The sequence below is a fragment of the Mobula hypostoma genome, chromosome 2 (assembly GCF_963921235.1).
Source record: "Mobula hypostoma chromosome 2, sMobHyp1.1, whole genome shotgun sequence".
Classification (NCBI taxonomy): Eukaryota; Metazoa; Chordata; class Chondrichthyes; order Myliobatiformes; family Myliobatidae; genus Mobula; species Mobula hypostoma.
Genome location: NC_086098.1, coordinates 83,487,081 through 83,514,696, shown reverse-complemented (window position 1 = coordinate 83,514,696; position 27,616 = coordinate 83,487,081). Strand labels below are relative to the sequence as shown.

At 41.3% G+C, this 27,616-nt stretch overlaps 1 protein-coding gene across 1 annotated transcript in view; it reads left to right on the top strand.

The window, feature by feature from the left end:
• The window catches only part of tsnax (translin-associated factor X), a 101,392-nt gene that overhangs the window by 17,790 nt on the left and 55,986 nt on the right, over positions 1-27,616 (top strand). The window contains exon 4 of the mRNA XM_063039435.1: positions 1,427-1,557. Coding sequence (XP_062895505.1) covers positions 1,427-1,557 — 131 coding nt within the window. The remainder of the gene's footprint in view (positions 1-1,426; positions 1,558-27,616) is intronic.

The window sequence follows — 27,616 nt, the reverse complement described above, 5'->3', positions numbered from 1 at the left end:
GGCCAGTTAGAAGAGTGGGCTGAAAGATGGCAGATGGAGTTTAATGCTGATAAGTGTGAGATGCTACGTTTTGGTAGGACTAATCAAAATAGGACATCCATGGTAAACGGTAGGGCATTGAAGAATGCTGTAGAACAGAGGGATCTAGGAATAATGGTGCATAGTTCCCTGAAGGTGGAATCTCATGTGGATAGGATGGTGAAGAAAGCTTTTGGTATGCTGGCCTTTATAAATCAGAGCATTGAGTATAGGAGTTGGGATGTAATGTTAAAATTGTACAAGGCATTGGTAAGGCCAAATTTGGAGTATTGTGTACAGTTCTGGTCACCGAATTATAGGAAAGATGTCAACAAAATAGAGAGAGTACAGAGAAGATTTACTAGAATGTTACCTGGGTTTCAGCACCTGAATTACAGAGAAAGGTTGAACAGGTTAGGTCTTTATTCTTTGGAGCGTAGAAGATTGAGGGGGGACTTGATAGAGGTATTTAAAATTATGAGAGGGATAGATAGAGTTGATGTGGATAGGCTTTTTCCATTGAGAGTGGGGGAGATTCAAACAAGAGCACATGAGTTGAGAGTTAGGGGGCAAAAGTTTAGGGGTAACATGAGGGAGAACTTCTTTACTGAGAGAGTGGTGGCTATGTGGAACGAGCTTCCAGTAGAAGTGGTAGAGGCAGGTTCGATATTGTCATTTAAAGAAAAATTGAATAGGTATATGGACAGGAAAGGAATGGAGGGTTATGGGCTGAGTGCAGGTCGGTGGGACTAGGTGAGAGTAAGCGTTCGGCACGGACTAGAGGGCCGAGATGGCCTGTTTCCGTGCTGTAATTGTTATATGGTTACATGGTTATCTTAACTTGCCACTCATCTCATTTGCTCATTGCACATAAACTTTCTGATGCACGTTAACTCCTTTGGAGTTTTAAGATCCTCATCTTAGCCTTCAAATTATTCTGCTGCTATCATCATTATCAAGCCACCACCAGCTTTGATCCTTGCTTCCAGTGGTTTCTTGATTTTAATCACACTGCTGTTGCTGGTGATGGTTTCAGCCGTTTTGTCCCAAAGGGCTGAGACTCAGTATAAAATCTCCCAGACTTTCTTTCATTAACATATTCTTTAACAACTAACTTGGATCAAGATTTTGTTTATTTGTCCTGATATTTTTTTGTGGCTAAGAGTTATATTTTAGTTTGATAGTGTTGCAGTTCAGTTGGAAATTTTACTATGTTTAGTGTTGCAATGTAAATGTCATATATTAAAAGCTTATATCTTCTACCAAGAATAACAAATAATTGAACAAAACAGAAATGAAAATGAAACAACATATTTGTGATTGAAATTCAGATAGAATTTTTGAATTAAATGTTTCCCTTAAAATTGTATAAAGTTATACAAACTTATATAAATGTTTCCCTTCATAGTGTTGGTGATGTTGGTGAATTACTGAGTGAATCTGAGATAAAGTTCGCTGATATTAGATTAAAGATCCAGCAGATTGCTCAAGAACTAATTGGTGAAGATGTGTGCCAATTTCATCGAGCATTTTCTCCAGGTAGGAAACTAATTTAAATATATTTTAAACTTTTAGAGCTTGAACCTAATGCCCATATTTCATTTATATGTTTCTAAGTAACTTGAATCTGTCTTGTAGTAGACTACACTCTATCTCTGCCTTACTTTTTTTTCTTCTCCTCACCTGCTTAGCACCTCCCTCTGGAGTCCTTCCTCCTTCCCCTTTCTCCCATAGTCCACTCTCCTCTCCTATTAGATTCCTTCTCCTTCAGCCCTTTACCTTTTCCACCTATCATTTCCCAGCTTCTTACTTCATTTGACCTTCCCACCATTTTTAGGCTTCTTCCTGCCCCCCCCCAAAAAAAACTTCTTTGCACCCTCCCTAAAGCTCCCATATTCCTAAAATGAGGCGTCCACAAATAAGCACAGTATTCTTAAGTGTGAGCTGCAATATTACGCTGTGGCTCTTGAATTCACTCCCCCAGCTAATGAAGGCCAATACACCACCACCCTATTAACTTGCAACTTTGTTGTATCTATGGACATGAACGCCAAGATCCCTCTGTTCCTTCACATTTCTAAGAATCCTGCCATTAACCTTGTATTTTACCTTTAAGTTGGACCTTCCAAAGTATATCATTTAACACTTTTCTGGATTGAACTCCATCTGTCAATGTCCTGTTGTAACCTACAACAACCTTCTATGCCATCCGTAATCTTTGTGTTATCTGCAAACTTACTAACCCACACTACCACTTTCTCATCCTTTTCCAAGTCATTTATAAAAATCACAATGAGCAGGGGTCCCATAACAGATCTCTTGGGAACACTGGTCACAGACCTCCAGGTAGAATGTGCTCTACCTTGTTCCACCCTTCTGTGGGCAAGACAATTCTGAATCCATGTAGCCAAATTTCCTTATATTCCATGCATCCTGACTTTCTGAATGATCCTACCATGGGAAACTTTTTTGAACACTTTAATAAATTCCATAATGTCTCCCTAATGTATATGCTTTTCCAGATGTGAGTAGATACCTTCCTTTAGAATATTCTTCAATTAAATCCTTATCAATGATGTAAGAGTCATCTGCCTGTAGTTTTTTGGTTTGTCTCTATTGCTTTTCTTAAACAATGGGACCACATTGTCTATTCTTCAGTTCCTTGGGAACTTGCATTTGGCTAAAGAGGATGTGGAGATCTCTGTCAAGGCTCCAGCAATCTCTTCACTTGCCTCTCTTATCTAATGGAATAATTAAAGAAGATTAAAATTTGACACTCAAAATGTTAATGTTTTTGTGTTTGATCAAACCCAGGCTACAAATGTCTTTAAGCTACAAACGTGTAGCAAAGTAAACACAAACACTCCATTGGTCCCTGATTTTAATTATAACTTGCAATGATCTTTTCATTCTGAATTTCCTGTACATGTTGTGGAAATTTCAAGGTCTTTTAAGGTAGTTCCTGCTGTACTAAATGATTTATTACCATGTAATGTGTTACTTTAAAAAAGACATTCAGAAATAAGATTGTTTCACTTTACAACAGATAGTAAATAACTTGTTTACCATCCTGGCCTATTGTTAGATTTCCTTTCTGAAGATGGTCATTGCCATTCCATTTCCCAATGTGACAGCAAAATATAGTCAACAATCATGTTGTATACTCAAATCTAAATAGTGCTGCACCAAACTTTTACTTTCACATTCATTCTTTGTGTTACTGAATCAGGACAGCTGTCCCATAAATTAGTCCAGACTTATTGATGCTCCAGGCTGATAAGGTCATAAAGTCCAAATTCCAACTGAAAATCAAAGTGTCCAGAAAAGACAGTATCTTTGCTTATCTTCTAAAACTTGGCAGAATGGAATTTTGGAACTAGAGTTGCAACCTAATTTCCCCAACCTAGCACAATGATATACCGCAGGGCCCCAGAGATGCCGTAATCATGACCATCCAGAAAAGAAACAATGAAACTGCAGTAAGTAAAGAGAGGTATCCACAGGGAATGTCCTTGCCAAAGTCTTCCTCAGCCATTAACTCCCAGTGGCTACACAGTTGCTCTGAAAAGTGCAGAGCAAATTCTGTCATCAAGCAGCACATTTGCAATAATCTTCTAAAAGAAATGGACTACCTATGGTCCTTTGAGTTTGCAGAAGTCTAAATACAACTATCAAGGAAGATATTTGAGCATTTTTCAAATCTCGTTACTGCAGAAATTTATTTATCAATAGCATAAAGACATACACTACGATCTTAACTAATGGGTCTAGCACAAAGCAAATCCTTGCGCAGATTAATGTCAACCAGGAACAGGTCACTTGTCTGTGGAGCTAATATAGACCATTAGACCATAAGAGAGAGGAATAGAATTAGGCCATTCAGCCTGTAAAGTTAGCTTCGTCATTTCATCATGGCTCATCCATTTTCCCTATCAACTCCATTCTTCCTGTACCCTTTCACATCCTGACTAATCAAGAACCTATCAATTTTTGCCTTGAATACACTCAATGACCTGGTCTCCACGGCTCCTGTAGTGACGAATTCCACAGATTCACCACCCTCTGGTTAACAAAATCCCTCCTCCACCCCGTTCTAGATGGATGTTTCTCTATTCCTCCTCCTCCCGTTTCTAACTGGCTGTGCCCTCTGGGCCTTTCAATATTCGATAAGTTTCAATGAGATCCTCCTTCACACCCCCCGCCCCCAACAATTCTTATAAATTTCAGAGAGTACAGGCCCAGAGCCATCAAACATTCCTCATATAATAACCTTTCCATTCCCAGAATCATTCTCCTGAACCCTCTCCAATGTCAGCACATCTTTTCTTACATAAGGGACCCAAAGCTACTCTCACTATTCTAAGTGAGGCCTCAGCAGTGCCTTATAAAGCCTCAGCATTATATCCTTGTTTTTATATTTAGTTCTCTTGAGATGAACGGTAACAGTGCATTTGCCTTCTTCATCACTGACTCAAGCTGCAGGTTTACCTTTAGGAAACCCTGCAGGAGGACTCCCAAGTCACTTTGCACTTTGGAATTTCGAATTTGCTGCCCTTTAGAAAATAGTCTATGCTTTTGTTCCTTTTAGCAAAGTGTATGACGCTACACTTCCTGACAATGTATTCCATCTGCCATTTAATTGCCCATTCTCCTAATCTGTTTCAGTCCTTCTGCAGCTTCCCTGCTTGCTTAAACACTACCTGCTCCTGTACCTAACTTCGTGTCATTCACTAACATAGCTACAAAGCCGTCGGTTTCATAATCTAAATCATTGACGTGTAACATAAACCCCTGTGGAATACCACTGTTCACCGGCAGCCAACCAGAAAAAGTTTATTCCTTCTTTGCTTCCTGCCAATCAGCCAATGCTCTGTTCTTGCTAGTATCTTTCCTATACTACCATGGGCTCTTGTTAAGTAGCCTCATGTGCAGCACCTTGTCAAAGGCAATCTGAAAATCCAAATGCACAACATCCATTGATTCTCCTTTCTCCATCCTGCTTGTTATTTCCTCAAAGAAATCCAATAGATTTGTCAGGCAAGATTTTCCCTTGAGGAAACCATGCTATATCCTTTTTATCATGTGCTTCTAAGTACCCCAAGCCCTCATCCTTAACAATAGACTCCAATATCTTCACAACCACTGAGGTCAGACTAACTGGTCTATACTTTCCTTTCTTCTGCCTCCCTCCCTTCTTGAGGAGTACAGTGACATTTGCAATTCTGCAGTCCTTTGGAATCATACCAGCAATGATTCTTGAAAGATCAGGATCTATTTAAAGTTAACTTTTTACCCTTAATTGATCATGTTAAACAACTGCTTACTAAGTGGTCCCCATTGTCCTTATCATTGACTGGTTGAATTAATGCTATTAAGATGATTATTTTACCTAAATTTCTGTATCTATTTCAGGCGGTACCAATCTTCATCTCTAAATGCTTTTTTTGATATTATTGATTCTAAAATTTCTTCATATATATGGCAGAATAAAAATCCTAGGTTAAGTAAGAAATATTTACAGAAATCAAAAAAGGATGGTGGTTTGGCATTGCTGAACTTTAGATATTAGGTGTTAGGGGTCTAGATGGTTTAGAGTTTGTAAAATGTGTTCAGGAAAGTTTTCTAATTCAGTATATAGAGGGACCAACTAGAGGGGATGCAATATTGGATCTCCTGTTAGGAAACGAATTAGGGCAAGTGACAGAAGTCTGTGTAGGGGAGCACTTTGGTTCCAGTGATCATAACACCATTAGTTTCAATTTGATCATGGACAAGGATAGATCTGGTCCTAGGGTTGAGGTTCTGAACTGGAAGAAGGCCAAATTTGAAGAAATGAGAAAGGATCTAAAAAGTGTGGATTGGGACAGGTTGTTCTCTGGCAAAGATGTGATTGGTAGGTGGGAAGCCTTCAAAGGGGAAATTTTGAGAGTGCAGAGTTTGTATGTTCCTGTCAGGATTAAAGGCAATTTGAATAGGAATAAGGAACCTTGGTTCTCAAGGGATATTGCAACTCTGATAAAGAAGAAGAGGGAGTTGTATGAAATGTATAGGAAACAGGGGGTAAATCAGGTTCTTGAGGAGTATAAGAAGTGCAAGAAAATACTTAAGAGAGAAATCAGGAGGGCTGAAAGAAGACATGAGGTTGCCTTGGCAGTCAAAGTGAAGGATAATTCAAAGAGTTTTTACAAGTATATTAAGAGCAAAAGGATTGTAAGGGATAAAATTGGTCCTCTTGAAGATCAGAGTGGTCGGCTTTGTGCGGAACCAAAGGAAATGGGGGCGATCTTAAGTAGGTTTTTTGCATCTGTATTTATGAAGGAAACTGGCATGAAGTCTATGGTTTTGAGGGAATCAAGTAGTGAGACCATGGAAACTGTACAGATTGAAAAGGAGGAGGTGCTTGCTGTCTTGAGGAAAATTAAAGTGGATAAATCCCCGGGACCTGACAGAGTGTTCCCTCGGACCTTGAAGGAGACTAGTGTTGAAATTGCGGGGGCTCTGGCAGAAATATTTAAAATGTCGCTGTCTACGGGTGAAGTGCCGGAGGATTGGAGAGTGGCTCATGTTGTTCCGTTGTTTAAAAAAGGATCGAAAAGTAATCCGGGAAATTATAGGCCGGTGAGTTTAATGTCAGTAGTAGGTAAGTTATTGGAGGGAGTACTAAGAGACAGAATCTACAAGCATTTGGATAGACAGGGGCTTATCAGGGAGAGTCAACATGGCTTTGTGCGTGGTAGGTCATGTTTGACCAATCTGTTGGAGTTTTTCGAAGAGGTTACCAGGAAAGTGGATGAAGGGAAGGCAGTGGATATTGTCTACATGGATTTCAGTAAGGCCTTTGACAAGGTCCCGCATGGGAGGTTAGTTAGGAAAATTCAGTCGCTAGGTATACATGGAGAGGTGATAAATTGGATTAGACTTTGGCTCGATGGAAGAAGCCAGAGAGTGGTGGTAGAGAATTGCTTCTCTGAGTGGAGGCCTGTGACTAGTGGTGTGCCACAGGGATCAGTGCTGGGTCCACTGTTATTTGTCATCTATATCAATGATCTGGATGATAATGTGGTAAATTGGATCAGCTAATTTGCTGATGATACAAAGATTGGAGGTGTAGTAGACAGTGAGGAAGGTTTTCAGAGCCTGCAGAGGGACTTGGACCAGCTGGAAAAATGGGCTAAAAAATGGCAGATGGAGTTTAATACTGACAAGTGTGAGGTATTGCACGTTGGAAGGACAAACCAACGTAGAACATACAGGGTTAATGGTAAGGCACTGAGGAGTGCAGTGGAACAGAGGGATCTGGGAATACAGATACAAAATTCCCTAAAAGTGGCGTCACAGGTAGATAGGATTGTAAAGAGAGCTTTTGGTACATTGGCCTTTATTATTTAAAGTATTGAGTATAAGAGCTGGAACGTTATGATGAGGTTGTATAAGGCATTGGTGAGGCCGAATCTGGAGTATTGTGTTCAGTTTTGGTCACCAAATTACAGGAAGGATATAAATAAGGTTGAAAGAGTGCAGGGAAGGTTTACAAGGATGTTGCCGGGACTTGAGAAACTCAGTTACAGAGAAAGGTTGAATAGGTTAGGACTTTATTCCCTGGAGCGTAGAAGAATGAGGGGAGATTTGATAGAGGTATATAAAATTATGATGGGTGTAGATAGAGTGAATGCAAGCAGGCTTTTTCCACTGAGGCAAGGGGAGAAAAAAAACCAGAGGACATGGGTTAAGGGTGAGGGGGGAAAAGTTTAAAGGGAACATTAGGGGGGGCTTCTTCACACAGAGAGTGGTGGGAGTATGGAATGAGCTGCCAGACAAGGTGGTAAATGCGGGTTCTGTTTTTAACATTTGAGAATAAATTGGACAGATACATGGATGGGAGGTGTATGGAGGGATATGGTCCGTGTGCAGGTCAGTGGGACTAGGCAGAACATGGTTCGGCACAGCCAAGAAGGGCCAAAGGGCCTGTTTCTGTACTGTAGTTTCTATGGTTCTATGGTTCTATTATTGGGCAATTAATATTCAATATCTAACGTTCTGGACACAAGATTTGGATGAAATTCAATGTCCACGATGGGTGAACCTCAAGTGCGAGTCTGTATAGGGGTTCTCATTGGCTTCTATTTTAGGGGCTTCACTTCCCTTTGCACTTACTAAACTGAATAAACAAGCGATTACTCCAATAACTAAACATACAATACGTATATGGTTTCAATTTCGTAAATTTTTTGGATTGAATAAATTTGTCCTATCAAGTTCTATTATATCCAACTTTTTCTTCCAACCATCCAGAACTGATCAATCTTTTCTTTTATGGAAAATGAAGGGAATAACATGTTTTTGTAATTTATTCATGGATAATTGTCTCATGTCTTTCGAACAGTTGTCTAATAAATATAATTTGCCTATCTCACATTTTTTCAGATATTTACAGATTAGAAACTTTTTGAATGTTATTTAACCTAATTTTCTGATACCACATCAAACTGAAATTACAGAAAAAATTTTAGGTTTAAATCCTTATCAGAAGAGTTTAATAGCAATTATCTATGATTTAATTACAAAAATATGTCTAGGTACATCTGATAAAATTAAGAATGAATGGGAAAGAAAACTTCAGGTATCTTTACCTAGAGAGAAATGGGAGAAAATTCTCCAACTAGTTAATACTTCTTCAATGTGTGCTAGACACACTTCGATACAATTTGAGGTAGTTCATAGGGCCCATATGTCTAGGGATAAGTTAGCTCATTTTTATTGCCATATAAACCCTGTCTGTAACAGATGTAATTCTGAGGTAGCTTCCTTGACACACATGTTCTGCTCTTGCCCTCTTTTGGAAAAATATTGGAAAGACTTTTTTGATATTATTTCAGTAGTTTTGCGTATTGATTTACAACCTCATCCTATTACTGCAATTTTTGGATTACCAGTGATGATCTGTACTCATCTTTGCCATTCAGTTTGCCGTTTGATTGCATTTGTTACATTAATAGCCGGAAGATCCATTTTATTTAAATGGAAAGATTCTAATCCTCTCACTACATTTCAATGGTTTTCCCAAACGATAGCATGCCTAAACTTGGAAAAAATTAGGAGTGGTACTTGGAGGCCATTTATTCAACATTTTCATATGATGTAAGCTGACCTTTTCCGAATCCTTTTCAATAACTTTTTGTTTGTGTATAGAGGAGTGGAGTTAATGACAAATAATGATTTTAACCGATGAAACATGGCAGCCCCGCCTTTGTTTTGTTTTGTTTTTTTTAGTGTAGGGGGACTTTTTCTTTGTATAAAACTTTTTGAATCTTTTTCATGTTTAGTTATTAAGAGATTGGGAGACTTAAATTACATATGGGACTTCATCCTTAACAATCAACTCCAACAACTTCCCAACCACTGAGGTCAGACTAACTGGCCTATAATTTCCTTTTGTCTACTTCATTTCACTCTTCAAGAAGGGAGAGACATTTGCAATTTTCCACTCTTCCAGAACTATTCCAGAATCAAGTGATTCTTGAAAGATCATTACTAATGTCTCAACGATCACTTCAGCCACCTCTTTCTGAACACTGGGCTGTACACCAGCTGTTACAGGTGACTTGTCTACCTTCAGACCTTTCAGTTTCCCAAGAACCTTCTCTCCAGTTATGGTAACTTCTCACACTTTATGACCCTGATGCCCGGAACTTCCACCATACAGCTAGTGTCTTCCACAGTGAAGAATGACACAAAGTACTTATTCAGTTCATACGCCATTTCGTTGTTCCACATTACTACCTCTCCAGCGTTTCCACGGATGCTGCCCGACCTGCTGAGTTCCTCCAGCGTGTTGTGCGTATTGCTTTGACCCCAGCATCTGCAGAGTATTTTGTGTTTACAACTCCCCTCTTATGCCTCTGTAATTCCCATTACTCCACTGTGATCCATCTGACTTTAGCTTCTCCTTCTCAAATTTCAGGGTGAATTTGATCATATTATCACTTTCCCGGAAGGGTTGTTTGACCTTAAGCTCTCTAATTTATTCTTGTTCATTGCACAACACCCAATCCAGAATAGGTGATTCCCTCGTAGGCTCAACCACAAGCTGCTCTGAAAAGCCTTCTCTTAGACATTCTAGAAATTCCCTTTCTTGGAATCAAGCACCGACCTGATTTTCCCTATCTATCTGCATATTGAAATCCCCCATGACTATTGTAACATTGCCCTTTTGGCATGCGTTTTCTGTTTCCCATTGTAATTGGTAGGCCACATCCTTACTACTGTTTAGGGGTCTGTATACAACTCCCATCAGGGTCTTTTTGCACTTGCAGTTTCTTAGTTCTATCGACAATGATTCAACACCTTCCGATCCTATGGCAAATCATCTTTCTAATGGTTTGATTTTATTCTTTTACCAATAGAGCAATACCACCCCTTCCACCTTCCTGCTTGTTCTTTTTTACAGTGTGTATTCTTAGACATTAAGCTCCCAGCTATAATTTCCTTTCAGCCATGATTCATTGATGCCTACAACATCATGTACGCCAATTAGTAACTGTGCTACAAGTTCATCTACTTTATTCCGTATACTCCGTGCATTCAAATGTAACACCTTTAGGCCTATATTCACTCTTCAGTTTTGACCACCTTTTACATTGTAACTCATCCTGTTGACTGCAATTTTGCTCTATGAACAGCCTCTCCTCACTACACATTACCTCCTCTTCTTCAGCACTATCATCTGTCTTTCCTACAATACTTTTGCATTGAAATATATGCACCTCAGGAGACGAGTCACACTGTGCTCAACCTTTTGATTCCTAACTTTGTCTGAGGTCTCAGCAACATTTGGCTCCACAACCTCTCTGCTAATTGTTCTAGCTCTCTGGTTCCCATCATCCTGCAACTCTTGTTTAAACCCCACCGTGTAGCATTAACAAACTTTCCTGCTAGAATATTCAACCCCCTCCATTTCAGGTGCAAACCACCCATTCTGTACAGGTTCCACCTTCCCTGGAAGAGAGCCCAATTATTCAAAAATCTTATGCCCCCCTCTTACACCAACTCCTTAGCCTCATATTAAACAGTATAATCTTTTTAGTTCTGGCCTCTCTAGCACATGGCATGGGTAGCAATCCTGAGGTCACAAGCGTAGAGGTCCTACCCCTTAACTTACCACCTGAACTCCCTATGCAGAACTTCATCACTCATCCTACCCATGTCATCAGTGCCTACCCTGGCATCCAGGAGGCAGCATAAATCTGGGAATCTTGTTCTTACCCACAGAACCTCCTGTATGTTCCCCTAACTAACAAATCCCTTGTCGCCCCACCACAGCGTGCCTCTTCTTCTCCACCGCCCCCCCCCCACCCTTCCCTCTGAGTCACGGAGCACAGTGCCAGACACCCGAACACTGTGACTTTCCTCTATTAGGTCATTCCAACCCCCCGCCCTGACAGTATTCAAAATGATATACCTGTTGTTGAGTGGGATGGCCACAGGGGTACTCCGTACTGGGTCCTTAACCCCTTTCCCGACTGTTTCCCGTGTCCTACACCTTAGATGTAACTACCTTTCTATATCACCCACTCAGCCTCCCGAATGATCCAGAGTACATCCAGTTCCAGCTCCAACTCCTTAACGTGGTTTGTTAAAAGCTGCAGATGGATGCATTTCTTGCAGTTTTAGTCATCAGGGACATTGGAAGACTCCCTGCTTTCCCACATCCTGCAAGAGGAGCATTCAACTCTGATGTCCTAGCTGAATAGTTATAAAGAAGGGAAGAAGAAAAATAAACTTAACCTTGAGCTTTTCTTTCCTTTGCTTTCTCTGACTGAAGCCTCCCTTTGCGGAAGCCTTGAAGAGCTAAAGCCTCAAGATCGCCACTCTGACTCTTGTCTCTCAGGTGACAGCCACTGCGTTTACTTCTGCCTTCCATTAATTTGCTCTTGCTAATCAATCCCAAACACTGCAGCTACCCACTGCTGCCTTTTATACTTGGACAGTGGACCAGATGTCTGGATTGGCTGTTGGTCAAAGCTCTTTTTGAGAGCTTTGTCCCCTTCCAATCAGCTTTGGCCAGCTCCTTACTTATGCCTCTATAATTCCCATTACTCCATTGTAATACTGATACATCTGACCTTCACCTCCCTCTCAAATTGCAGGGTGAGGTCACTATCTTCTAAGGGTTCCCTTGCCTTAAGCTCCCTAATCAAATCCAATTTGTTGCCCAGCACCCGATACAGAATAGCCTTTCCCCTAATCAGCTTAACCACAAGCTACTCTAAAAATCCATCTCATGGGTATTCTACAAATTTTCTCTCTTGGGAACCAGCACCAACGTGATTTTTCCAATCTACCTGCATATTATACTGTCGTAACATTGCCCTTTTGACATGTGTTTTCTATCTCCCATTTTAATTTGTAGCCCACATCTTTGCTACTGTTTGGAGGCCTATATATAACTTAGATCAGGGTATTTTTACCCTTGCATTTTCTTAACTCTACCTACAAGGATTGTACATCTTCTAGTCCCATGTCATCTCTTTCTTAGGATTTGATTTCATTTGTTACCAACAAGACCATCCCTCCCCCTCTGCCTACCTGTCTGTCCTTTCGATACAATGTGTATCATTGGATGTTAAGCTCTCAGCCACAACTCAGTGTTGTCCACAATGGTATGCCTATCCATCTCTAAATGTGTTACAAGATCATTTATCTCAGGGGTCCCCAACCTTTTCTGCACTGGGGACCAGTTTAATATTGACAATATTCTTGCAGATCGGCCGACCGGGGGGTGGGGGAGTGTTAATCACGACCGGACTATAGGTGATAAGTCAACTATAAGTCACTTATAAGTGGTTAATACTCTCAATTTTGTTTCTAAAGGGGTTTATCTAAGGAATTTAATATTAAACACAATGCATATTTTCCTCGCATGAATATAGTGGTAAGTCAATTATAACAGTGGTTCCCAACCTCCAGGCCGCGGACTGATACGTTGCCGCAAAGAATGCAGTGGTGCAGCGGTGGCCGGAACGCACATAGCACATCTTTAAGAAAAAAGCCGAAATAAACAAGCTAATTAATTAGGTGCTGCCTGGCATGTAAATGTCGGCCCAGGTCAGAGGTGATGCAATCGGGAATCGCGGCATTGTGTCGGTCCACGGCCCGGAGGTTGGGGACCATGAATTATGAGTCACTTATAAGTCAATAGCATCATAACATTTTAAGTAACGTTTAGACATTAAACACACAACGCATATTTTCCTCGTATGAACATATAAAATCATTGCAAAACACCAATATCGCTGAATCAGTGGGAGCCCTGGGCTTGTTTCCCTGCAACGAGACGGTCCTATCGAAGAGTGATGGGAGACAGCGATACTCGAAGGGGGTTCCTTATGTCCAGTCTATTCCGCAATTTAGTTTTCGTTGCATTGATTGCAGAAAACTCTGCTTCGCAGCAATATGATGTTGGAAATGGAAGCAATGTTTTCAGTGCTTTCGTGGCTATCTCAGGATATTCAACCTTGACTTTGATCCAGAATGCTGGCAGAGATGTTATGTAAAACATACTTTTCAACCCAGGGTCATTTGCAAGCTCGAGGAGTTGATCTTTTTCCCACGCTGACATGGATGATTCACTGGGGACATTCACAAATGGGCCACGGACCCATTCCTTTGCATGTCTTGGGTCACTGATGACCTCACATTCATTCCAGTTCAACAGTGGGCGTGACAGGGAATGAGGAAAGGTGCAGCTGACTCATATCATTTCATATCGCCAAATCATATCGTTTCCTTGTGGCCCAGTAGCACATGCTTTGCGGCCCAGTACCGGTCCGCGGCCCAGTGGTTGGTGACCACTGATTTATTTTATTCCATATACTTCATGTACAGGATTCCCCCACCATCCGAAGGTAGAGCATTCCTGTGAAACTGTTCGTAAGCCGAAATGTTGTAAAGCGAAGAAACAATTACCATTTATTTATATGGGAAAATTTTGTGAGCGTTCACAGACCCAAAAATAACCTACCAAATCATGCCAAATAACACATAAAACCTAAAGTAACAGTAACATATAGTAAAAGCAGGAATGATATGATAAATACACAGCCTATATAAAGTAGAAATACTTTTCCACAATCATTACTGAACTGTTCGCTGAAGCGAAAATCTCACGCAAGCGCCGTCGGCAGAAAATCTCACGCAAGCGCTGTTGGCAAGAACACTCTCTCCAGTAACCTTTAAGCTATGAAGCGGCCAAATCATACCAAATAACACATAAAAATACACAGCCGATATAAAGTAGAAATAATGTATGTACAGTGTAGTATCACTTACCGGAATCGGGAGGACAGTGCCGAGTACACGATGGTGTGTTAGACTTGTCGGAGTTTGGGTGGTGCAGTGGCCCCCACCCTCTGGGCCGCTGAGCGATACATTGCTGCGAAGAACGCAGGGGTCCAGCGGTAGCCGGGAGGTACACAGCGCAACTTTAAGAAAAAAGCCGAATCATACATGCTAATTAATTAGGTACCGCCCGTAATTGTCGGCCCAGATCCGTGCTGATTTCCCATTGCGTCGTCTCTGATCTGGGCCGACAATTACATGTCCGCGGCACCTAATTAATTAGCATGTTTATTTCGGCTTTTTTCTTAAAGATATGCTGTGTGCCTCCCGGCTACCTTTGCATTCTCCGCGAATCGGTACAGTATCTGCCCGTGGCCTGGGGTTAGGGGTGGTGGGACACTGGGGTGTCTTCTCGTCGACTGTTTCCATTAGAGCAGGCAGCTCATCATCTTCTATCTCTGCCCGCCTCGATGTCGAAGGTCAAGGTTCTTCTTCTGCTGTGGCTGATGTGGAAGGCTTGCTTGACTGCTGAGCCTCGCGCATTTTTCTATCACACAGTTCTTTAATAAGGACCCAAACCATCCTGCAAATATCCCCTAAAATGACATACCCTTTCAGAATTAAAGTCATACTTTATCATCACTCATTCGGTTTCGATTGTTATCCATTTTTCTTCCAATTGCATCAGCTCTTCATCTGTCAGTTCTTGGTAATGGGATGCCAAAACCTCTTCAACATCATGTTCGTCAGCTTCCACAAGCCAAACTCACGTTGTCTTTACTTGGTTCACCACGATCAGAAAGCTTAATTATGCCTAGTTTTACTGTAAGTATAACACCCTTACGAGCTCTTTCAGGCTTTTCCGATACCATAGAACTCATCTTGCAAACGGCTGCTCACAGGCACATGTTAAAGCAAAGCAGTTCCGAATCCAGGGGAGAGCGGCTGCTCGGGGCGCGCTGCCTTTTATCGTGCACTGATTTTTTTGTGCGCTGAATTTTTTTTTCGTAACGGTGAAAACACCTTCTGAAAGCGAAAACAGGGTACTAATGTAGGTCTTTCGTAACAGTGAAGTTTCGTAAAGCGAACGTTCGAAAAGCGGGGGACACCTGTATTCAAATATAACGCCTTCAGTCCTGTATTTGTCACCCTTTTTTATTTCGTTGCCATGTTACACTGACTGCAATTTTGCCCTATCATCTGACAATACTTCCTGACGGTCTCATTGCACACTGCACCTACTGTGCCATCCTCAGACCTAGCCCGATGGTTCCCATCTGCCTGCCAATTTAGTTCAATCCTCCCGAACAGCTCGAGCAAATCTGCCCACAAGGATATTGGTCCTTTGCGGGTTTAGGTGTAACCCGAACCTTTTTTCTTTACAGGTCATACCTTCCCCAGAAGAGATCCCAATGATATAGAAATCTGAAGCCCTGCCTCCTTCACCAGTTCCTCAGCCACACATTTATCTGTTAAATCACCCTATTCTTAACCTCACTGGCATATGGCACAGGCAACCATCCAGAGATTACTATTCTGGAGGGCTTGCTTTTCAGCTTTCTACCTAACTCAATAAATTCTCTCTTCAGTATCTCCTCTTTTTTCCTTCCTAAGTCATTGGTGCCAATATGTACCAAGAGTTTTGGTTGCTCACCCTCGCCCCTTTAGAATGCCACGGACACGATCTGAAACATCCCTGACCCCAACACCTTAGAGGCAACATACCATCCGGGTGGGTCTATCGCATCCACAGAATCTCATGTCTACTCCTCTAACTATGTAACCCCCTATTACTATCTCTGTTGCTGTCCTCGTCTCCTCCCTTCCCTTCTGAGCTACAGTACCAGACACCCGGTCACAGCGACTACTCCCAGTAGGTTGTTCCTTTAACAGTGTCATCAAGAGGAATGGGCAGAGGGGTACTCTGCACTTGCTGCCCATTTTCTTTCCCTCTTCTGACATTAACCCAGGTACTTGCCTCCTGCTCCTTCGGGGTGATTACCTCCCCTGTAGCTCTCATCTATCACCTCCTCAGTTTCCTTCATGAGCTGCAGGTCACCATGTGCCCCGAGATGCAGCTTTAGTTCCTTAACACTTTCTCTGAGGAGCTGCATCTCAGTGCACATGGTGCAAATGTGATTGTCCGGGAGGTTGGAGGTCTCCCAGAAGTCCCACATCTCACACAACACATCACAGCTTCTGGAGCCATTCTCATAGCATTAACTGATGAAGAATGCAGAAGAAGAAACTCGGCAGAAACTTATCTCGCCCAAGCCTGTTGAGCCAAAGCCACCCGGCTCTAAAACTGGTTCTCTCACACAATTTTTATTTGCCCTTGCTTATGAATCGCAATTCAATTGGGCTTATGGAAAAAGCCGAAAGCCCACAAAAGCTCCTTTTTAAAATTTCTTGTCCCGACCTGTGTGTAGCCTCCTTTCTCGATTTAATTGGGCCGCCAGAAAAAATATACAGGATTACTTGCAAACAGTTCAACCTACATTGCTTCTATTCCAGAACAAAGATCATCAGAATTTAGACAATGACCTGCAGAATACAGAGAATTTGATTATTTGATTGGATTTATTTGTCACATGTACATTAAAACAGAGTGAAATGCACTGTTTGCGTCACAACCAACACAGTCTAAGATGTTCTTGGGGCAACCTGCAAATGTCACTATGCTTCCAGTGCCAACGTAGTAGGCCCACAACTTACTAACCTTAACCCATATGTCTGTGGAATGTGGGAGGAAACCAGAACACTCAGAAGAAATTCGTACGGTCACAGGGAGTATGTGCAAGCTCCCGACAGACAGCAGCCAAACTGAGCCCAAATCTTGCAGTTGGTGCTACACTACTGTGGTGATCTCCCAGTGATCGTTATTCCACTTACTAACACACACAGGAGCATGGACCTTGCATCCAATAATTGCAAAAATTCCAGATGAGAATATGGAACATTTCTAGATCTATTCTGTCTATGGCTAGTAGCTGAAATCCAAATTGGCTACGAAACCTCTGGTTGACTCTCTTTGGCTTAAGCAGTGCTTTAGAGATGACAGTTAATTGTTTGTATTCTAATTCTCTGTGTTCTGATGAGGCAGGTATAGTACTTGCACACTTGGCCACAGGTGATTTGGGAGGTGTCCATTTCAGAATCCAGTCTTCATTCAATTCATTTCACTCCATACAATATCAAGAAATGGTTGAGAGTATTCGATACATAATCATCATCAGGTGCCATGCCCAGTTTGAGCTTTGACTGCCATGGCCCACGCACTCCTGTTTCGGGTCAAGTGGATCAATTCATTGGTATTCATTTCCAGTTCTCTGGCTGCTGTCTCCATTATCATTTGTCTTTGTCTTCCTCTTGCTTTCTTCCCTTCAATCTTTCCAATAATTACCGTGCACTCTAACTCCTCTTTCCTAATCACGTCCAATGAAGTCACATTGCCTTTTCATGATCTCTTACATTCTTTCTCTTTTTGTGTTTGTTCTGTTCATGACATCCTCATTAGATATTCGTTTCGTCCATGATATTCTTTACATCCTCCTCAAAAACCACATCTCTACTGCTTCAATTCATTTCCTCATGTTACTAGATATTGTCCAACATTCTGAGCCATATAACATAACTGGATAGTAATTTTTTTTTTCATCTCTTCTGGTATTATTCCAGTCTCATAAATGCCATTGATTAAATCAGTAAGTTTTTCCAATTCCGTAATCTTCAAGGGCGATAATTTATTCTATTACTAATTCATCAGAATCTGCTGCCCTTCCTTTCTTCATCTTATTTATTGCATTACACACTTTAGATTTTAAAATACTTGGACCTTCAATGTTTTTCTTAATTTCTGGTTTTTCGCCTCGGTCGTCTTCAAACAATTCTTGAATATACTGAGTCCATCTGTTCATAATCTCATCTTTTTCCATGATAATGGTACTGTCCTTTGCTTTCAAACATCCACCTGAAGAACAGAGGAGCTTTTTGCCAGTGATATTAGTGATATTCTTGATTTGTTGATGTAACCTTTTTGGATCAGTAACAGGGATTCTTTCTATTTGCTCACATTCCTGGTTTAACCAGTTTTCTTTGGCTTTTTGACATATGCATTTAACTTTTTTATCTAAGGACTTACATTCTATAGGATTTACTTTCTTTCGTCTCCTTTCTTCCATTAGATCTTTGATTTCATCTGTCATGCATTTATTCTTTGTGCTTTTTTCTTTTTTAGGAATCGCTGACTTTGCTGATTCTACCAAGGCATCCTTAGAGAGTTAAATTTCATTTCTACATGATTGCTATCATCTTCAACAGATTCTATTTCTATTCCTTAGAATCTATTCCTTGCTTCAATTGTAAATTTTTGTCTTAAGTTTTCTTTAATTGCAAGTTGTCAAGGGATTGTTCAGGTTTTTGCTTCTTTAGTTTTTTAAGTTTTACTTCTACATGACATACTACTGGGTTATGGTCACTATTACAGTCTGCACCTGGATATGTTTTGCATTGAGTCACTGAGTTTCTAAATCTTTGGTTTATAGTAATACAGTCAATTTGATTTTTAGTGTTATCATCTGGACTTTTCCAGGTCCACAAGCGTCTTGGATAGTTTTTAAAGTAGGTATTCATAATGACCTGATTATTCATCTTGCACCATTCTACCCATTTCTCACTTCTTTCACTTCTTTCCCCTAGTCCAAATTTTCCTATGGTATTTCCATCAGTACCTTGTTCTACTTTAGCATTTAGATCTCCCATGATAATAACAATATCTTGAGATTTGCATCCATTCTTTGCTTGTTCAAGCTCTTCATAGAATTTTTCTATATCTTCATTTGTTCCATCTGTTGGTGCATATACCTGTATAATTGCTATATCAAATAGTTGTCCTCTGAATCTAACAAGGAGCATTCTTTCTGATATTGCCCAATACCCTAAAACACTTTTTGCCATGTTTTCATCCATGAGAATTCCTACTCCATTAGTATGGGATGTTCCACAAGAATAAATTAGTGTTTTATTTCTATTCTGACATGTTTCAGCACCTATGCAACAAACTTCGTTAATTCCCATGATGTTAATTTTTAGTCTTTCCATTTCATTTATCACATTGTGCAATCTTCCTGCTTGATATAGGGTTCTTACATTCCAAGTGGCAATGATTTTCTTTTTGTGTGACTTGAATTTTATGAGCAGTAGCTTGATGACAGTCAGGGATCCCCTGCTGACCAGAATCAACCCTACCAAGCGAAGCATCTACAGAATTATCTTGAAGATCCTCTTGACGCTGTTGTTGTGTGATACATTTTGTGAGTTTGACCATGGTTTTCTTAGCATATAGATTCTAGGAAACCTAGTATCTAGCAACAGTGGTTTGCTATTGCCTACCGTTGGGCGAACTAAATAAATCTCCATTTCTTTTCCCAAATGTTCATCTGCCTGTACTATAGCCATTGACATTTGAGGTCCTAGCTCATCCACCTTCTCTGTCATAAGTTCAGTTACTGAACCTGCCGGATCTGTTGTTGGCCTTCGCTCGTATCCTGAGCAGGATCCCTTGCAGGTGCTACTGTTCCGGGTCAGAGCGGCCCTTGGAGCAGTGAATGACTAAGGGGTAACTCCACTTTCCCCAAAGCTCTGAAAGTCCCCAATCAGAGCCTCATCACCGGTTTGCAGCTTAGAGTCATACCCAGGACAACTCCCAGGGCCGCTCTGACCCGGAATGGTAGCACCTGCGAGGGTTCTTGCTCATTCTTGCTTGTAATACTGAATATATTTGCTCCAGAATTAGCTACACTTCTTCATATCCAAACTCTTCATGCGTGGCCCAAGGAACATTCATGCTACACAAAGCCATGACTATCATCTATCTTCAGCAATATCCAGAGGGTCACCTTGGATCAGAAATTCAACTTGACCACCACATAAATTAGTGGTCACCAACCTTTTAAAACCCAAGATCCCCTACCTCGACCTTAGTGAAAGGCAAGATCTACCTACGTTTAGAGAAAAAACAGCTCAGATTGTACTTCCAATTTGAGGCCTTTTATTAGAGCTAATTGTATTTGAATTACACAAAATACTTCTGTCACACTTTCAAATTAATTCAAACAAGAAAACACTGTAGCTAGCATATCAAACAGGCCATAGCTGTCTTTCTTTAAGAATATTACAATACTTCACACCTTTAATTCTAAGTTTTATTATTTAATTTTATTTCAACACGAAAAATAAATGAATAAAAATCAAGTGTTGCACTCAATGTGATGACTGGGGCTGAATACTTTCTGCTAGTTCCCTGAAATTTGGCTCATAACTACAGACAGCCAGTCTGAGACAGTCTGTGAGGTGTAGGGTTGCCAACTGTCCCGTATTTCCCCCGCTAAGGTAGAGTGTTCCTATGAAACCTTTTGTGTGGAAATGCTTTACGCCGAAGAAGCAATTTCCATTAATTTATATGGAAAAAATTTTTGAGCGTTCCCAGACCCAAAAAAATAACCTACCAAATCATACCAAATAACACATAAAACCTAAAATAACACTAACATATAGTAAAAGCAGGAATGATATGATAAATACACAGCCTATATAAAGTATAAATAATGAAGATTAAGCCAAAACCGATTCGTGGGGTAAAAAAATTGACACGTACGCACATGTGCACACAGGTGCCCGCCCAAGGCTTCATGGTCATGGTAGTCTTTCTCGGGGTAAACACAAATGTCCGGGCATTTGACTGCTACTTTTGTCCCTATTTGGGAGTGAGAAAGTTGGCAACCCTAGTGAGGTGTCTGTCAGTAAGTCAGCTCCTGTACTTAGATTTAATAATTTTCATCTGTGAAAATGCAATTTCACATAGATAAGTTGACCCAAAGTAGGCACTGACTTTTAGTGCTATAAAACCAACTCACACACCACGCATTGCTGGGGCCCCATCAGTAGTAATTGCCACCAGTTTATGAATGGGGGTGTCATTTTCTAAACTCATTGTAGATATCCTCACCTCTCATTCTTTCCTTTAATTACAAAAGAGTGAGGAAGTCCTCCTTTGTTGTAAAATCCTGGAAAGCCATTCTGACAAATACAACATGCTGAGCTGTTTGCATTACATCCAGGGATTCATCGAACTGTATTGAAAAATATTCACAGAGTGACAAGTCCTTTAACACTTGTCGATCCACATCCTCTGACAGTGACACTACCCTCCTTGTTACTGTTGCAGGGCCAAGCGGTATATTATGTATTGCGGTTGTGATGCCATTTTTATTTTTAAAGTCATTAAAAACAGTCTCTGCGGTAATGGCCATTGCTTCCTTGAGTAAATTGCCATCTGTAAAGGCTTCTTGTGTTTAGCCAAAAGGTGACTTACACGAAATGATGCTTTAATAGCAGCCTTATTTTGAGCAGCCTTATTTTGTGAAAAACAATTGCTGGGACTTCAACCCCAATTTCAGCTCCTCAACTTTCCTGGCACGAATTGCGCTCTTTGGGGGGTAGGTGTCTTTAAATTCCTGGTGATTGGTATTGCGGTGCCACTCTAGATACCCTCTTTTAGTCAGTGCTTGTGTTTGGTGGCACATCATACATACACACTTAAACACAAAATAATCTGCAGATGCTGGGGTCAAGGCAATACTTCACTGTGAGTCTGTTGGGGTCATCTATTGCATCTGGTGCTCCTGGTGCGGCCTCCTCTACATCGGTGAAACCCGACCCCCGACGCAGATTGGGGGACCGCTTCGTCGAGCACTTCCGCTCCGTCCGCCAAAACAGACAGGATCTCCCAGTAGCCACCCACTTCAACTCTGCTTCCCACTCCCATTCAGATATGTCCATACATGGCCTCCTCTACTGCAATGATGAGGCTAAACTCAGGTTGGAGGAGCAACACCTCATATACCGTCTAGGTAGTCTCCAGCCCCTTGGTATGAACATAGAATTCTCCAACTTCCGGTAATTCCCTCCCCCTCCCTTCCCCTATCCCTATGTCACTCTGCCCCCTCCCCCAGCTGCCTATAACCTCCCTCATGGTTCCACCTCCTTCTACTACCCATTGTGTTTTCCCCTATTCTTTCTTCACCTTTCCTGCCTATCACCTCCTGCTTCCCTTCCCCACCCCTTTATCTTTCCCCTTACTGGTTTTTCACCTGGAACCTACCAACCTTCTCCTTCCCACCCTCCCCCCACCTTCTTTATAGGGCCTCTGCCCCTTCCCTCTACAGTCCTGAGGAAGGGTTCCGGCCTGAAACGTCAACCGATCTTTTGCGCGGATGCTGCCCGACCTGCTGAGTTCCTCCAGCGTGTTGTGAGTGATACATACACACTTGTCTTTCATGAAGGTAAATAGAAATTCCTCTTCCCATTCTGGATGGAATTTGTATGTTTTCGCCTTCTTTCGTGGAGCCTCCGCCATGCTATCAGGATATCACGAGCGATTGCCGATTGCGTCACCTCCGATCTGTGCCGACATTTACGTGCCGGGCGGCACCTAATTAATTAGCTTGTTTATTTCGGCTTTTTTTCTTAAGGATGTGCTGTGTGTGTTCCGACTACCACTTCACCACTGCATTCTTCGCGGCCCGGAGGTTGGAGACCACTGCCGTATATTGATATTTGCGACAGTCTGTACTCTTATCTAATCTGATTGGTCACTTTGACGCAGCACAAGCTACACTGAAAACGCGGTGCATGGCGGGGCAACTACACACATGCGCACTGGGCAGAAAGAAGGGAACTAAAACCCTGCAACCCAGAAACAATCTCTCTTTACAAACAGCTTTGTAACGAAGATATTGCTATATTACCATTATCCTAATTAATATTACTTACTTTTATAATGCTCACATTACAACGGTATTTCTGTATTTATTTTTGATTTTTTTTTGGGATCTACTGGGAAAGTCTCAAAGATCGACCAGTCAATCGCGATCGACGGGTTGGCAACCCCTAACATAAATACTATGGTTACAAGAATAGGTTCAGAGGATTAGAACCCTGAGGGAAAAACTTGCCTATCTCCATTCCAAAGTCTTTCCAGAATCAACTGGGCATAAATCATAAATATGATGTGATACTGTAGAATTGCTGAGCCAGCAGAAACTGCAGAACCAACAACTGTCAAAAAGCTCCATGTCATCCAGGACATTGCCACCTGGCTTGATTGGCACCCATAAGCTGCACCAAATATTAGTTCCCTCCACTGGTGCACAGTGGCTGTACAATGTTCTGCCTACAAAATGCACTGTAGTCTTTAGCCGAAGTTACTGAGATAGTTTGTCTCAGAACTACAATGACTACCCTAAAGAAGGCCAAGGATGCCAGGCACTTGGGAATACTACCTGAAGGTTCCTCTCCAAGCTGTGCAACGTGCTGACTTCAAAGTTCAGAGTAATGCAGGTCACCATATAGGACCTTGAGATTCATTTTCTTGTCGGCATTCACCAGAGATCAAAGAAATACATTAGAATCAATGAAAAACTACACAGAAATGGAGACTGACTAACAACCGATGTGTAGAAGACAAACTGTATTAATACAAAATAAATAAGTAGTGAATAAATAATACTGAGAGTCCTTGAAAGTGAGTTGGCTGTAGAATTAGCTTGGTGTTGAGATGAGTGAACTTATCCATGCCGGTTCAGGAGCTTGGTGGTTGAAGGCTCATAACTGTTTCTGAACCTGGTGCAGTGAGACCTGAAGCTCCTCCTGTGCCCCCTTCCCAATGGCAGTAGTGAGAAGAGAGCATGACATACATCGTAGGAGAACAGGTGACTTGGAAATATATTGTTAGTTTGTCTTCACTAGGCCTGTATCCTGGAAGTCTCAACTAAACAGCATCATGGGAGCGCCTTCACCAGAGAGACTGCACACATCCACAAAGTGACTCGCGACCATCTTCTCAAGAACATTTAGGAAGGAGCAATAAACATTGAATTGAATTGAATTGACTTTATCACTTACGTCCTTCATATACATGAGGAGTAGAAATCTTTACGTTACGTCTCCTTTCAAATATGCAATTATAGTAATTTATAATGAATATTATGTACAACAAGATAGTCAATATAACATGGAAATACAGTTGTGTCAGCATGATGACATTTGTTGTTGTGTGCTGGGGCAGTAGGCTGAGGGTAGCAGATACCAACAGAATCAACAAACTCATTCGTAAGGCCAGTGATGTTGTGGGGATGGAACTGGACTCTCTGATGGTGGTGTCTGAAAAGAGGATGCTGTCCAAGTTGCATGCCATCTTGGACAACATCTCCCATCCACTACATAATGTACTGGTTGGGCACAGGAGTACATTCAGCCAGAGATTCATTCCACCAAGATGCAACACATAGCGTCACAGGAAGTCATTCCTGCCTATGGCCATCAAACTTTACTACAACTCCCTTGGAGGGTCAGACACCCTGAGCCAATAGGCTGGTCCTGGACTTATTTCCTGGCATAATTTACATATTACTATTTAATTATTGATGGTTTTATTACTACTTAATTAATTATGGTGCAACTGTAACGAAAACCAATTTCCCCCGGGATCAATAAAGTATGACTATGACTATGACTATGACTATGAATTAAGCAGTCTGATGGCCTGGTGGAAGAAGCTGTCCTGGAGCCTGTCTTTGAAAATGTCTTGAATAGTGGGATGTTTACATCTACAGATGTGCTGGGCTGTCTGCAACACTCTCTGCAGAGTCCTACAATTGAGGGAAGTACAGTTCCCATACCAGACAGTGATGCAGCCAATCAGGGCAATGCTTAGATCATGACAGTGGATAATTTTTAAAAATCACTTTATGGGAACACCCTGATTTAGTCTTGTGAGATTTTTCTATTCCAACTGGGCCTTAAAAAGTAGAAACCTTTGATCTAAATACCCAACTGTAATACAGATGCTTGTGATTTGTGTCTCTAGAATCTCAATCGCAAGATGTTTGGTGCCCTTTTGACTACAATAAAAAAGAGGTCAGCTGTGTTTCATTTCCATGTTTAGTTTAGTTTCCTCAGTTGAAAGGAGACTCTTGTGCATATTTCCTAAATGCATAATTTTATTGGGAATGATTAGAAAATATCTCCATGTCTGGGTTGCACCTGCAAAAAGTTATCTGCATGGAACCTCTGCTTTGTTAACATGGACTCTTCTGTATTTACTTCATTGATGGTGGCAACAGTGAGAAATGATTGATTATAACTGAAAACCATCTTGAATAAAGTCCAAACAGTATGTCTTTGACGGTAGTAAAATGCTACTTACTTTTCAACTTTGCACAATTAATGCTGTGTTGTGAGAGAAATTAAAAACCTAATTCATAAGCTTTGCATTTTGTGAAGAATCTCTGAAATTGCACTCTAGGATTCTTTAAAGCAGGAGTTTCATCAAATTGCTATTTGCCTACTATCAAGAATTGACAAAAGTAGCGGAGTATCTCAATTAATTTGGAAAAGTAAGAGTAATCACATAAAGACATTAAGTCATGGCATTTTCATGCCACAGTCTAGGCAAACCCCATGACTATTCACAGATGTTTTAACAAACAAACTAACATGTTTTTCCCCATATGCAGACATCCCACCCTGCAAAAACTCATTTCAGGGAGGTAGCACCATCAATTTGCGGGAGACTTCTGGGAGATGTGGGATGTTTGCAATAGAGTAGCTCCTTAGCAGCTGGCCAGCTAGTTTAAATAACGTTAGCTATGCTAATGAACGAATGACACCTGTTAAACTTACCTCAACATGTCTTTTACAGTCTTAACCCACCATGGGCAATAGAAAAGTCACTGTTGCAAACAGTGCAGCGAGCAACACGGTCATTATTTTGACCCCTATTAGGCAGGGGTACACTTTAGTGTAGTCTGGGGTGACGTACGTTTTATATTTTTTTGGAACACTCTGCCATGGCGCACTCTCGCTCGTGCTCTCTCTCTCGTAGTCGCTTGCGCGCTCTCAAGTGCTCTCGCTTTCTCTCGCTCTCTCTTCCTCTCTCGCTCGTGCGCTCTCACTTGCTTTCGCTTGCCTTCTCTGGCGCGCGCGCGCTCTCTCTCGTGGTCGCTCTCGCGCTCTCTCTTGCTTTTCTCTTGCTTGCTCTCAAAACAATTGATTACCGTGATATTGTATATAATTTGCAGGCATCAGGGAGCCACTATTAATGTGCGGGAGACTCCCGGAAGTTCCGGGAGAGGTGGGATGTCTGCATATGTTATTAATATATACAACTATACAGCCATATTGGGCTGGCATAACTTTCTTCATGGACTGCAGGACAAAACAGTTCCATGACTGTGAAAATTTGCATGTCTCTTAAAGATTTGAAATTCTGTTTTTAGAAGGGGTTCCGATAGATTAATGTGTCACACAGCCTGCTTTTGGTTACTTTTGCTAAAAAATGCTTAACAGTGCATAAGGTACAGAATTTCTCATATGTGTTTATATAGATTGTTATTAATTATAGTCATTAGATTTCTTTCAGATACAATTCCACATAGCATAGCTGCATTAGTTCTGATAGTAAGTTTTAAGGTTTTAACTGAATTTATTGACTTCATTTCAGCCTTAAGCTTTCATTCATTGAACCACACCATTCTGGGACTAGTTGCCAAGGAGTTATCAGATACAGCAAGATTGTTTCATTAGAATGCAAAACCTTTGTAGCATTTCTGAGAAAAGAGCCTCTCAGAGAAAAAAATATATTGTCTCCAGCTAAATCTTAAATGAAAATTGCATTCTTGAAACTGAGCTATTCAAGATATAATAAGCATGTTTAAACAAGTACAAAAATAAATAATCCATACCCCCTCATGATTTTGTGAATTTTCAGTAAGGTAACTTCTCAGTCTCCTGCACTTCAGGGAATACAGATCCAGCATGGCCAACCACTCTGCATAACTCAGGCCCTTCCTATCCAGGCAGCATCTGCCTGAAGTTCTTCTGCACAATCTCCAGCTTGAAAGTGCCTTTCCTATGACAGGGTGACCAAAAACTATACACAATTCACCAAATGTGGCCTCACAACATCTTATACAATTGTTACACCTATACTCAATGCCCTGATTGAGGAAGCTCAGCATGCTAAGTACCCCTCGAGTAAATACCCATTTGGCCCTTTGAGTTGCTCTGCCATTTCATCATGTCTGATCCACTTTTCCTGTCAGCCCCAGGCTCCTGCCTCCCCTCGTATCCCTTCATGCCCTGACTAATCAAGAATCGATAACCCTCTACCTCCACAGAGGCTTCCACAGCCTCCTGTGGC